At 36.6% G+C, this 14,441-nt stretch overlaps 1 protein-coding gene across 1 annotated transcript; it reads left to right on the top strand.

The window, feature by feature from the left end:
• Positions 1 to 922: 922 nt before the first annotated feature.
• Positions 923 to 11,753, top strand: TNFAIP6 (TNF alpha induced protein 6). Its single transcript, XM_006757376.2, has 6 exons — positions 923 to 1,103; positions 4,081 to 4,218; positions 5,701 to 5,862; positions 7,847 to 8,075; positions 9,740 to 9,780; positions 11,066 to 11,753. Exons 1-6 carry the CDS (start codon positions 1,010 to 1,012, stop codon positions 11,233 to 11,235), a joined length of 834 nt encoding a protein of 277 aa, XP_006757439.1. The 5' UTR covers positions 923 to 1,009; the 3' UTR covers positions 11,236 to 11,753.
• The last annotated feature ends 2,688 nt before the right edge of the window (positions 11,754 to 14,441 follow it).

Consider the following 14,441-nt stretch of genomic DNA (forward strand, 5'->3'; position numbering starts at 1 on the left):
GAAGAATGACCTTCAGGAGAAGCAAAAGCTGCCAAGAAATTGACTGTCAATTGACAGGAAATGACATTCACAGCAGAGCAGTGCGGATAGCACCAGACAAGTTACCAACGGACCCTACACAAGAAGAAAACAAAATTTGGGATACTTTAAGGTATGACAGCTTTGATAATTATTACCTACTATTTTGATCATCTTCAAACTTAGAATGTTGTGGGGAAGCTAGGACCATATTTTTCTTAACTTTATGACTATCTACCCATTCACCTTTTCCCAAAAACTTCAAGGATTTGTGGCCTGGGAAGTTAGTGTTAGACTAGCTGCTGGAATGTTCTAAGGCTCTGAAACTAACTTGCTTTTCTGGAACTGATGTGTTTACCTGATAACCACAATAAACCAAGGACTGCAACAGACCTTTCCCAAGGAGAAAGCAGACAGAGGATAAGGGAATCCCACACCACTGGGGATGGTTTAGGATTTGCCAAATTGTGCACACTTTTTCTTTTAAACTTTCTATACAAGCTTGGCAATGTTTAGGGAAAACTGAAGTAACATTATCAGGGTCAAGTTCATGATCAGTGCTTCATCCCAAACCCCATACTCCACAATTGACTTACTACAAATACTAAGACATTCAGGGTTTTTCTTAAAATTCCTACAGAAGTTTTTGTTCTTATTGTTTTTAATGGCTGCTGGCTCTGCACCAAGTTACACAAATGTCCTACCAGGAAAGTGTCTGTGACAGACAGAATTAATTAATAAAAATGTAGATGGTCACAGTATCTTTAGCTGTAGTTGCCAATGCAAATGAGTCAGAGGGTTTGCCTCAGACACTGAGTTAATTGTGAAACTGCAGCGGGAAATACCATTGGAGAGTGCTTGCTGACCTCACAGTTGCAAAAACTATTTAAAAAGATGTGGAAACCAGATGTTTCAGTCGCATTGCAGCCTCTGCACGGAGAATTTATCCTGAGGAGCCCATAATAGGCTATTATTGCCCTACAACTGCGACATGATCGTCCTAATTTACTTATTTGTCTTGCTGTGGGAAGACGTGCATGGATGGGGATTCAAGAACGGAATTTTTCATAACTCCATATGGCTTGGTAAGAAACTGTACTCCTTGAGCTTTTAGTTGTGAATGTCACTTCTTTGAATTCGTGGAGAAGTGAATCAAAGCAGGAGATTTTTCTGTTCTGGTCAAGCCTGGTGTTTTAAAAAAATGCTTAGGAAAGATAACTTTTGGAATGCTTATACCATTTTTAAAATAGTGTTCCTGCCTTCTAAGATTTAAAAATAGCTTTTTATAAAGTTGTTCAGTAGGAAATAGAGGTTAATATTTATATTCTATATGAAAATATATTTAAGATTTTTCAAAGCAGATATGGTTGTATAGTGGGGAATGTTCGTTTAACAAAAACATCAATGTATTGTTTTGTTTTTATTTCAATGCATTTGCAATGAGATTTTATAGCAGGTAATCGTAATAAAATCATAACAGGCAAATCAGAATATACAATAACTTTATAATCATTGCTCCATGTACTCTGACCCATAGTGTATATCTTGCTTTTTCCAAAGATTCTTTTAACTAGTTTGACAAAGTCAATGTATTTCTGAATGCATGCTTACCACTTTGGTTCCTTTTGTTTGAGCTATCCTTGTACTTTTCTGCCCTTTTTGTTAGATAAGGAACGTTCCTTTTGCTGCTTTGTTTTGTTAAGTGTTAGTGAGGAATGAATTGGACCTAACTGTGAATATAAACAATAAACAAACAAAAAAAGGCAAATACTGACAACCCTAAATACTAAATACCCTTTCTGGTATTCTGAACAATGCTTTAATTCTCATGATACAAATTAATACTGCTTTATGTCCATTATTGTGTTTGGTAGTGAAAATATTTTTGAATTCTTAAGAAGAAAATTGAGGGATTCCTGTATAAAATAAAGAAATAAAGAGAAAGCGAAGTTAACTTCAGGCCAGAGCGTGGTTTTATGCTTGCTAAGCAGCACACAGTTGTAGAATATTTCAGCATGTTTCTCCCTGGTAATAGTAACTGCAGCCATGCGGATTTCATTAAAAAGCTTGATTTGCAATGCACGGCCTTGCCGCCTCTTTTTTCAGCTTGAGCCAGTGAACTAGCTTCATGCTGAACACTGAGTCCATTTGGCAAAGCTGGGGTCTGGAATTTACCAGCGGAATGAACACATCTCTGTTTATTCTCACTGCACACAATCAAACTAAGGAGATAGCCACAGATTTGTTAGACAGGAAAAAGATGGTCACAAAGCTAGTAAGAATTAAACCCATATGGATTAACTTGGAAATGCTATAAAACTCTCTAATGCTCAAGAAATTTGGAGCTGTTGCCATTGGTGTTTTTAAAAGTGATTTTGTGTTTTACAAAAATATAAACCTGAACAATAGAAATTCTGTCCTAGTGGTAGAGAGGAGCAAACCCAAATGTTTGTTAATAGTGCTGCAAATTTGAGGCTTGGGGTAATTGCACGTTGCTCCAATCTGGGACAAATTATTGACTGGTCAGCCTAGCACGAATTGTTTACAGTTGGTTAGGTCCATATAGCATGGGAAACTATTTAAGGAGGAAGGAGAGTTGGATTAGAAGGCAGGACTCGGCTAGCAACGATCAAGAACAAGGCACTTGAAACCCATGGACTCAGTGCCACACTGGTAAAATGAGAAGGTGGAAACCGAGGACCCCTAAGGTTGAACCAGCATAAGTGGGGACTGTCTGTAGTTGCATTGCCCACTCTTGTCCAAGTTGCTTAGGAGTAGGACTTGATCCTCCGCACCTAGCAAACTACCTCATGGTATATGCTCAAAACAACCAGATTGGAAACTAGTGAAACTTTTGCTAATGAGACTTTACCATATGAAGGAAGTGGAAGTAGGTGAGTTTGAAAGGGGAACATGATTTTTGTGTTCCGTGTGTTCTCTGATCTATACTAGTAAGTATCAAATTGACTGAGGTCTTCAGTAATGGGCTTTTACCATATAATGTAGAAAAGGATCCCCTGGCGTCCAGAAAAACAGAGAAAATGCCACACAGCATTCCTATTGGACTGTGGCAGTGTCAACTTCAGTTGGGGGAGGACAGCAAGGAACAATCTTTTTAATGCGGCTGGCTCCGTGTCACTGCATGCCAAGATATATGCGTTCTCATTGGCAATGGTCTTGATGGTGACGATTGCCCAGGTTAGTATACAAGGACTGAACCATAATCTGACAATCTACATAGAACTATTAGAGCTATATGGTACGATTATTGCCCTGAGAATCTTTTTCTCATTGTTTCCATGGCAAAATGCACTCCAAACTCAAAACAATCCTTTTAAATAGCGATCTACTGGGAGATAACTCATGTGTGATTTAACACTACCAAAAATATGTTGGGAATAAATGGGAGCTAAAAAAGGACAAAACATTTAAAGAACTTAAGAACCAGTAATTAGGTATGCCCAGGATTTTCTCTGCTGCATTTGAATCTAGTTTTCTTTTCTTTAATGAAATATTTGTTTGCTTTGGATTCCTTTCAACTTTCCCTCAGGCTTGTATTTGTTTACTAAACTCTCAGTTATATTGTATTAGTCATTTCCCTCAAATGGATATTGTGGCTTATTTTTCTCCATCATTCCAAGCTGACATAATGGATCAATTTTCATGATTTCTTTGCCTTCACCTCCTTTTTTTCACCTATTAGTTACCTCTCCAAGTTTTTATGTAATTTAAAGCCAAACCAAAAAAAAAAAGTCAAACCTTAATCACCTTTTTTAGTGTAGGAATGCAATGTTGTACTGAAACCCTTTCAGGTTGTCAGTTCAGAAACTCAATTTAGCCTCAAGTTTCCATCTATGTCCCCAGGTTTCCCTAAAATTCCCCCTCATTCATATTTTCCCCCAAAGCTTTCTAATAATGAAAATGTAGCTATCCAATGCTGCTGACCCAAGGAACCCTTTGGCAGTAACAATAGCTGATGTAATCTTCCATATGAGGTCACAAAATTTCCCTTGTTCTGCAAGAATGCAAGTAGTGCATTTACGACTTTTTGTGATTTCACAGAACAAGCAGCAGGCGTATATCACAGAGAAGCTCGGTCCGGCAAATACAAGCTCACCTACACAGAAGCAAAGGCGGTGTGTGAATATGAAGGCGGCCGCCTCGCCACCTACAAGCAACTAGAGGCAGCCAGAAAAATAGGTAACTGATTTGACAATGACTTTCTGTCTTGTTCATCCTTGGGGAAAAAATATCCCATCTTTCCTGTAACTCCCTAGTAAGACTTCTCTATTCACCCCTGCTAATAGTTCTCTAAGTCCCCATGACTTCTCTCCTCTCTGCCCTCCTGCTTTTCCCATCTTCTCTGCCTACAACTAGCTAGGGGAAAGTTCCTAATTCTAGTAACTTACTTGGGGTTACAACCCACTGTGAGCTAGTAAATAAAAATCAAAAGAAAATGAAGGCATCTCAATAACATTTAAATTCCTCAGAAATTTAAAGCCATTGCTATTCATTTTAATATTACTCTAGCCTTCTTGACTTCTGAGTTTGGGTTTCCTCATGTGTTGAGCAATGTTATTATGTTGAGTCTTATAAGAAAATGTACATGGTAGAAGAAATACTGAATTTAGTGCCTTTTTTCAAAATGTTCTAATTTTTTTTCTTTTTTCCCCCAATATTAAGTGGGAGAATGCATTTGTATTTCAGAATCAAAGCTATGAGAAAAAGGAGGATAAGCAAGTTATAAGATGGCAGGAGTAGGGAACTGGGAAGATGATGTCAGGAGACCTAGTGGAAAAACCCAGTAATTAACTAGTGGGTTTTTATTTGGTTGGTTGGTTTTTTGTTGTTTTTTTTACTTACTTAGAAAAAGGGGGGAGGTTGCTACCATCTCTCCTGGGCTTTCAGGAGAATCCAAAAGACCACCTTGCTTGGAGCTCTTCTCATTGAAGAAAGCCCTTTGCTGACAGAAAAGTACCTGGCAAAGCTTATGTTGGCAAAAATACAGGTGTTGTGCCCCAAAGTCTCCCCAGATAACTGCTCAGCCTGTTCCCACAGGATTGAGTGTGACAGGGACTGGAATGATGGATACAAAGCCAGAGTCACTACCAGCTAGCTGCCCTGGACTTCAAGTAAAATTGTTCTTGGTTGCCGTTGGCAAGTATTTAAACAGAGAGTTAAGAAGTTGAGCAAGAAAAACAGGGCTGAGGCTTTGTTTGAAATTTATGAGCGCTTTTATCCCTCTTCACATTTTAAAAAATACTAGCAAGCAATATCTTGATTCATCCTGAAATAGAAATGAGTTAAACTATGATTTGAAAAAAAAAAGTTTTCAGGACCGATGGTACTTTCAGAAATTATCTCTTTGCACTGGATAGGTCATTGGTGAAAAGAAGCCAGCTCTGAATATGGAATGTTTTCAGATTCGTGGGGTTACAATTTCTAGTTCACCTTCATCTTTTTTTATTTTTAAGTAATATGTCATTTCTTAGTAAAAGTCAGATGTTATATTTTATGTGTTTCAATTTTTTTTTAAGAAAACCGTTTTTCTTCTTTTACATGAACTGAATTTGGGCAGCTAAGAAATTGTCAGTGTTGGAAGGGACCATCTTTGTCAAGATGACTTTCTCTCAGCTGAGCCCGTTTACCTGTTAAGTGTAAAACCCTTTCATTCTCTTGTAGGATTTCATGTCTGTGCTGCTGGGTGGATGGCCAAGGGCAGAGTTGGATACCCTATTGTGAAGCCAGGGCCCCACTGTGGATTTGGAAAAACTGGCATTATTGATTATGGATTCCGTCTCAATAGGAGTGAAAGATGGGATGCCTATTGCTACAATCCACATGGTTTGTTAAAAATAATAATTTTATACTTTGCAAAAACAGTTACATGTTACTAAGATGTTGTTAAAATGAAATAGCTTATTTTTCCAGAGATAAATCAGTTTACTGATAGTAATTAATAACTATCATTCATAGAGTGATTATGCTGTGTCACTAGTTGATGTTCCTTAATCCACACTGTCACTCCATAGTCACCACCCTTCAAAGAGCTATTTTTACACCCATTTTAGAAATCAGGAAGCTGAGAGTTAAGAATTTAAGCAACTTACCCAAAATTATGTAGCCAATAATTAGTAGGCAGGCAGAATTGTGAATTCAGATCTTGTTTGTGCCATGGAACAAGGCCGACGCTCTATTCACTGAGCCAAACCGGCTAGGGCTGTATAACATTCTTAAGTTATCATCTATATTTTATCCTCAGAATATTCCTGTGTGGGAAATAATAGGAGAGTCATGATTACACTCAATTACCTATGAAGAAACAGGTATAGGGTGGTCACAGAGTGCTTGAACCAGATCTATGACTTTTTTAAAAAAATTATTTTTATTGATTTCAGAGAGGAAGGGAGAGGGAGAGAGATAGAAACATCATTGATGAGAGAGAATCATCCATCAGCTGCCTCCCACATGCCCCGGCCTTGGGGATTGAGCCCAAACCTTGATGACTGGTTCACAGACAGATGCTCAACCATTGAGCCATGCCAGCGGGCTCTGACCTCCCCAGCCTTCCTAAGGTCCTGTTCTGCCTTGGAGATAAGCTTCTTTAACTTCTATGTCAGTAAGAATTCTAACAAGATTTTTTAAAATAGTTACTTTAAAGGAGACTATTCTTGGAAAAAATCTCTAATTGATAAAATGAAAAATATCTTCAAATGCTACCCAGAGTCAGCACTAGCACCACCCTCAGATTATTTTTGAGTTTCCAGGTTTGGTTCGGTCTTTCAAGATACTGGATACTTACTTGATATGGAATTAAAATTAATCAGGGCCCCTTCATAGCTTTCTCTCTAGATCATACTGCAAGACATTGGTCTGGGAGAGGTTGTTCTTATAACAGGTTATGTGACACCACATAAATCTGTAAAATGAAAAATGACTTTAAAAAACATAAGCATCTTCACCAAATCCTCAAATAAGATTAAGGTGTTAGTTTAAAACCAGGAAAAAGACGATAGGAAGATTATAAATTATTCCTTTGAGCTGGATTAGAGTGACCTCCAAGGTCTTCTGTAATCTTGAAATTCTATAATGATTTCCCAAACAGAATATATTGGACTCATTATTCTACATATTCCAGTCCCTAAAGACACAGTGGTGACACCACAAGACAAAAACATCTGACTGGGCTGTTGGTAGCATGAATATATGTATTTGTCAAAGCATAAGGAAGGGTGCTCATAAGATTTGTGCATTCTATGCTTAAAAACATAAATAAAAAGACATCCCCCAAAAAATGTAACCAGGGATACAATGAATTAATTATTTTTTTGCTATTTTACTTTTTTAATTCACAAGTGCCTGCTTAATTTAGAAAACTGGCCGAAACCGGTTTGGCTCAGTGGATGGAGCATCGGCTTGCGGGACTGAAAGGTCCCAGGTTCGATTCAGGTCAAGGGCATGTACCTTGGTTGCGGGCACATCCCCAGTGGGGAGTGTGCAGGAGGCAGCTGGTCGATGTTTCTCTCTCATCGATGTTTCTAACTCTCTGTCTCTCTCCTTTCCTCTCTGTAAAAACTCAATAAAATATATTTAGAAAAATAAAATAAAAATAAAACTGAACAACTATTGATGAAAAATACATTTATTCTTTAGCTACAGGAATATATTATATACTATAGATACTGTATGTTAAGCCATTTCTTTACTTTTTCATAAAGGGTTATAAGTAAATGAACACTAAGACATGAATATCATTTTAAAGTAGGAATAATTTTTTCTAATGCTTTCTTATCTTTCCTCTCCCTCCCCTCCCTCTTCCCCATTCCAGCAAAAGAATGTGGTGGAATCTTTACCGATCCAAAGAGAATTTTTAAATCTCCAGGCTACCCAAATGAGTATGATGATAACCAAATCTGCTACTGGCACATTAGACTCAAGTATGGCCAGCGTATTCACCTGAAGTTTTTGGACTTTGACCTTGAAGATGACCCATCTTGCTTGGCTGACTATGTTGAAATATATGACAGTTACGACGATATCCATGGCTTTGTGGGGAGGTACGTGTTGTTTTCCCATACAGAAAGTTAAAGGAACATTCGATATTGTGCTTGATGTTTCTTTAATTTCTCCCCAACTGTACCTACAATATTGATTTTCCAGTGTTTCTACACTCCTACAACACCATACTTTTTTTTAACAAAGATTTTTCTTAGCATGTTAAGTCATAGTCAGTTGTTACTTATTATTAAAATAGTGATAGCTGCCTTTTGATTATTTTTAAGTTGTAGCAATTATTTAAATAGTCTATTTATGAAGACCTCAAGATTGACTAACAACATGAGGGAAAAGATGTGAGATGAGAAATTTGTTGTGGTTTTTAAGTCTTCTAATTTCTGTCAACCTTTAAAAATAATTATAAATTCAGTAATGGGTGCCTTACTTCTGTGTACAAAGCAATGGGCTAAGTATTGTGGGTATAAGGTAAATAAGCAAAGCCTAGCCGCTGCTTTCATACAAGTTAGCTAAACCTACAAAGGGAAGCTTCTTAAAAATAGTTTTCTTTGCCATAAAAGACAAGTGCTCTCTTCTGCAATATTTCTTTCTCCCTTGGTCTTCAACATGCTGGTACATGATATTTTTGTGTTCTCCCCTTAAATCTTTAATGAAGTCTACATTTTCAGAGACTTACAAAATATTTCAATTTAAAGAGTGTGCAATTAGGTGTTTTATATATTCAGGTCACCATTTAATAATGTGTATTTTATTCTTTTTTAATATATTTTTTATTGATTAAGATATTACATATGTGTAATAATGTGTATTTTAGACTATCCATTATCAATACAATATCAATTCTCCATTATCCATGACTTTATATAAAAATATATATACTATTTTTTAAAGGTCTTCAACAGGCTATAAATTTATATTGTGTAATTTACCTTTATATTACACCCCCCAACCCCCTCTAGAATACATTTCACTGACAAAACTCAACGTTTATATAATGTGCAAAGGAGTTCCTTTCAAGATATGATTCATATAAAAATGAAACCCTCTTATATCTATAAGGTCCAAGTAATTTTCCCACCTTTAAATCTGTCTACTCTAGAATTCAAAATATAATACTACCAACTATACACCCATTGACTTTTAATTGTGAAGAAATTTTATGAGAGTAATCAGAAACAAATTTTTAATTTTTTCAAGAAAATTCAAATTGTCTACTACACAAATAGTTTTGTAGGTGCACAGAGTAGAAATGCCACATATTTTTTCTTAAGCATCTCATTAATAGTTTGGGAAGTTTACTTCAAATAATGTACATTGTTCTCCCTTACAAATTCAAATTTTAAAAAAAGCCGAGGCCGGTTTGGCTCAGTGGATGGGGCGTCGGCCTGCTGACTGAAGGTTCCCGGTTCGGTTCCGGTCCAGGACATGTGCCTGGGTTGCGGGCGCATCCCCAGTGGGGGATGTGCAGGAGGCGGCTGATCGATGTCTCTCTCTCGTCGATGTTTCTGGCTCTCTGTCTCTCTCCCTTCCTCTCTGTAGAAAATCAATAAAATATATATTTTTTTAAAAAGGCAACAAATCACCATAAAATAATAGGAAAATAAGCCATTACTTGGGGGAAATAAAGCACTTTAGTTATCAGTAAGAGCTCATTGCAATAGCTGTATAAAGTTCATTCATGTGAATTCTCTTTAAAATTCCTTTTCAGATACTGTGGAGATGATCTTCCAGCAGACATCATTAGTACAGGTAATGACTCTAAATTAAGGAGCAAAATTATGATTTGTTTTCTCTCAGTGTCACTGAAAGTGAAGGACCCAGGAGTCATTACTGTTTACTTTTTTAAATTTGAGAGACCTGCTCGCTGGCTTGTATATTCCAAGTATTTATTTATACCTAAAAAAAGATCTGTGCCATCTCCTTGCACTGAAAACGTGTAGACTCTTGTCATTTGTGGGAAATACAGTCTGAGACAGTCTTGAATCTGCAAATCTATGAATACTGCCGTGGCTTATGATCTCCATAAAATGTAATAAAAGGCCAAGATTTTTCATTGATAAAGAATGAAAGTAATTTATAAAGTTGTTAAAAATACCTTCTATCACTGAAAAATTTTTACCTTATTTATTGCATTTTTATCTTGGTATAGCATTTCCCAAAGAGAGTTGTAAAGAACACAGTACTGTGAAATGTTTTTAATAGGTGCTACATGAGAAAGGACTCAGGTCAGGTAAATTTGGGTAACATTGAGTTAAATAATGTTAAGCAGGTTTCTTTATTTGAAGATGTCAGAGACTTTTTAATATGTTAATTATGCATAGCAAACCTCAAACAGCTAGCTATGGTAGGTAACCTTTTCCGAATCTTTTTTCTCCTGCAAATTATTTTGTGTGACTTTGTTCCACGAAATGTTCCTCAAGAAATGTCCTTATAGTAGCATAAATGTATCTCATTAAGTAATACCACTGCTATTAACCCAAACTCATATATTCTGATGAAGAACTTTTATTTTCTTAGATATCATTTTTTAATTTAATCACCAGCATTAGTATTTGACATTTTGCATGCTCAATTTTTCCTCCAGGTCATAAAATTATCTCAATACTATGCAACTAAAAACAATAGTTCTTAAGCTCAAATACTACTACTTAAATTATTCCCACGCCCTAGCCTTGCAGTGCGCCACAATTCTCATTTATTCGTCATTATTGCAAGACATGAAACTACTTGTTCAATTCTTGAATGAATAATGCTTAAAACCTATTAATTCATTACTCTGTCACAATTTCCCTAGGATTGGTAAAGTATTAAACCTTCTGTTTCTCTCTATTTTTTTCTTGAGGATATATTTTATGTTAACAGAAAGTTCAAGGAAGATATTATATGAGCTGTAGGAGGTAGTTGGGAGATGAGAATTCTATTTTTAAAAAGAGAGAGAGGAAGAGTCAAAAGGAAGCCCTGAAACGTGCCATTTTTGTCAGCTAAATTAAAAGAGAGTAACATCTTTGTTCTTTTGCATCCTCTTCCTCCCCAGGAAATGTCATGACTTTAAAGTTTCTAAGTGATGCTTCAGTGACTGCAGGAGGTTTCCAAATCAAATACGTTGCAGTGGATTCTCTATCGAATGCCAGTCAAGGAAAAAATACAAGTACTACTTCTACTGGAAATAAAAACTTTCTAGCTGGAAGATTTAGCCATTTATAAAACAAAACCAGGACATTTAGTATTTATGTTTGTATCTTTTGGAACCCCTTGGATCTCACTTTGATATTATTATTATTGTTAACATTTATTTATTACTTTTCTAGATGTAAATGTAATACCTGATAATTTTGAGAAAATTGGAAATTACAGAAAATTTTAAATGAGAAAATAAAATCTCTCATAATTCCACTGCATGAAAACAACAGGTGTTAACATTTATATATTTTTCTTTTAGTCATTTTTTAATTTGTGGTATCTGTATATATGTTCCTATATGTATTTGTATTTGAAGTTTTGGGATTCTGCTCTATATCATTATTTCTTGTGGGTTTTTTTTAAACCTTGAGCTCTACGACTTAAGTATTTTCCCATAACATTGAGTATTATGCAAAAACATGATTTTGAACAGCTGTAAAATGTTCCGTATGATTTTTCCATACTTTATTTAAGCCTGTCTCTATTGTGAGAATTTTAGGTTGCCTTCATAAACATTGCTTCAATAAACATCTTTGAACATATGCATTTGTACAGCTCTCCAATCATTTGGGGGAGGGTCCTAGAAGTGGAATTACTGGGCCAGAGATTAATTAAAGTTGAACTTTCTTTTTGGAAAAGCAAAAATGACATAACTTTGTGGATTTGTTGCCAGAGGATGGCATGGGTGAAATTCCTCCGTTGCCTGTGGGAGTGCGGTACTTGCAGTCTCTTGAGAAAAAGAATCATCTAAGATGCACTCAGGAGAATGAATGATTTTTATTTATTTGTGTGAAATTATATTCCTCAGTTTGCGAAGTCCCATTTCTCTTAATCTAGTCCTGGAAAATGTGCAGCTGGGGCTTCAATAAAGGTGGAAGTAAAGCCAGTGTCCAGAGAGTTTCTGTTCCATGGTGGAGTTGGGTCCGATGTGACATCAGGCTAGAGTCCATTAGTCTGTTGTGTGGAATCCACATCCATGTGGGCCACATGGGTGAGTGCAGAGTGTGCAAGCCCCACAAGTCAGGAGCACCAGAGGGCCAGGAGAGTGAACTCCTTTGTTCAGGAGCTTATGTATCTCAGATTTCACACCCTTGCAGTCGCCACGTCTATTTTGGCCAATGCCTTGCTCTCAGGTGTGACTAACAGATAAACACCTTCCCACATCATCCGGACCTTACTGGGCATGTGTCTAAATTGCAGCTTCCCTCTGCTCCTTTCCAGTTACTAATTATAACCAGGTTATTACAACATGGGGTGGGAGGTAGATGCAGGATAGAAGGGGACAATGGGGGGGAGGGATAAAGGGGACATCTGTAATATCTTCAACAATAAAGATTTTTAAAAAACAGGTTATTACAATGATATCAGTTTGAATTTGCAGTGTGATTGATGGTTTATATATATTTTTATCCAATTTTATTTCTTTTGTGAATTATTTTTCTATGCCTTTCACGCATTTTTTTAAACCTGTGTCATCTTTTTTCTTACTGATTTGTAAGAAATCATTATCTATTAGGTATATGATTTCATGTCTGCCGTACATGTTGCAATGTAATTTTGTTTGTAGTTTGATTTTTTAATAACGTTTTTCATGCACTAAAAGTTAAATTTTAGTTGCTGTCATACTTATTGCTGCGGTCCCTTATCTTTATGTTTAGCATGAATATTCCCATTACAAATTGTTGAATGAACTCAAAAAGAGTTAAGAGGCTTTGCTAGAATATAAATGACAGAGATTTAGTCAAGGATCTTAGAGTTTTCAAACTGGAAACAGAGCTAAGCAAAACCTAGATGTGTTCTGAAGGAGAAAGGAAAGCTGAGGGCTGGTTCTTATAGTATCTAGTACAATCTTAAGGAGAATCAGTCCTGAGTTCTTAGTGTCAGGATTGGTCCAAGATGCTGTAGACAAAACAGGGGCCACATACTAAACACATCAAGCTCAGGGAAGGTCTGAATGACTGGCCCTATAGACTGAGAGCCCAAAAGCAACCACCTAAGATGGTCTGAACATAAAAATTCATAACTAACAGCAAGTCATGGCAGGTAGTCACATCCTAGGCCTGTGGCTTCCTTCACGAAGGTCAATGCTTACTTTAAGTGAGCCTGTCTATTGTCTTTTTGCATCTAAAATAACATACCTTTGGAATGTCAGAGTAATCCCCTTTTTCCAGACCCCTCAAATTCACCTACAATATCAGAGCAGAGATGACAGAACCCCTTATTGTTATCTTATTCTCCCACATACTGTTTCCATGGGCTGTAAATGTTAATTGTTAACTATCCTATACAGGCCGATTCTCTATCCATTGAGCCAAACCGGTTATGGCAATTAATTCCCTTTTAATGTGCACGAATTTCATGCACTGGGCTACTAATGTATAAAATAAGCGGCAAAACTGCCATTCTCCACAGCATTTTCTCAATTCATTGAGATATTGCTTCCTAGCAATTGTTGTCAGTGTGACTCTCAAATAAACTCATGAAAATTCTCTCCAGGTAATCTTCAGATGTCCAGTGTTCTGGACAATGGAGTTTCTTCTTGAGGTCATTCAGATGGTCATCTGAGGGTTTGATGTATGTCCAGGCATTAAAGCACAATAACCTATATGCATCCAGGTACTGGCGCAGGCCGGGAAAGTTAAGAAGTTCCCAGACTAGTTAAGGCAAGAAGAGAATCGTTTCCTCCTGTCTGAGCCTACTTCATTTTAATAATTTAGCAGCATGACCATAGTAAGTCCATTTTATATCTTACTCTAGTCCTCAAAGTTCAGATATTTACTCGTTTACATTTTATTTTTGTTGCTTTATGGCTTTGCTTTTTTAGAAGGAAAAAGTCATAGTTGTTACTTCGTATATGAGGAGTAAAGTCACTATCCAATTACATTTAACAAAAATGTATGTGCTAGGTACTATTCTGGACACTTGGGAAACACCCAAGAACCAAATGAACAAAAATCCCTAGGCTTGCAGAGCTTATGTTCTTGTGGGAGGAGAGACACAATAATCAAGAAACATGCTAGATTAGTAAACTGCATGCTGGAAATAAAGTGGTGTATTGCTTATTAAACTAAATGGAATAAGTGTAGATTTTTTTTAAAAGGCTAAGAACTAAACCCTGGCAGAGGAAGATCAGCAGAGAAGACTGAGAAGGAACAGCGGTGAATTCGGAGGAAAATCCTTTGCCATCCTGAAGCCAAGTGGAAAATGTATCAAGTTAGAGGAAATGACCA

The sequence above is a fragment of the Myotis davidii genome, unplaced genomic scaffold (assembly GCF_000327345.1).
Source record: "Myotis davidii unplaced genomic scaffold, ASM32734v1 scaffold753, whole genome shotgun sequence".
In the NCBI taxonomy this organism is placed as follows: domain Eukaryota; kingdom Metazoa; phylum Chordata; class Mammalia; order Chiroptera; family Vespertilionidae; genus Myotis; species Myotis davidii.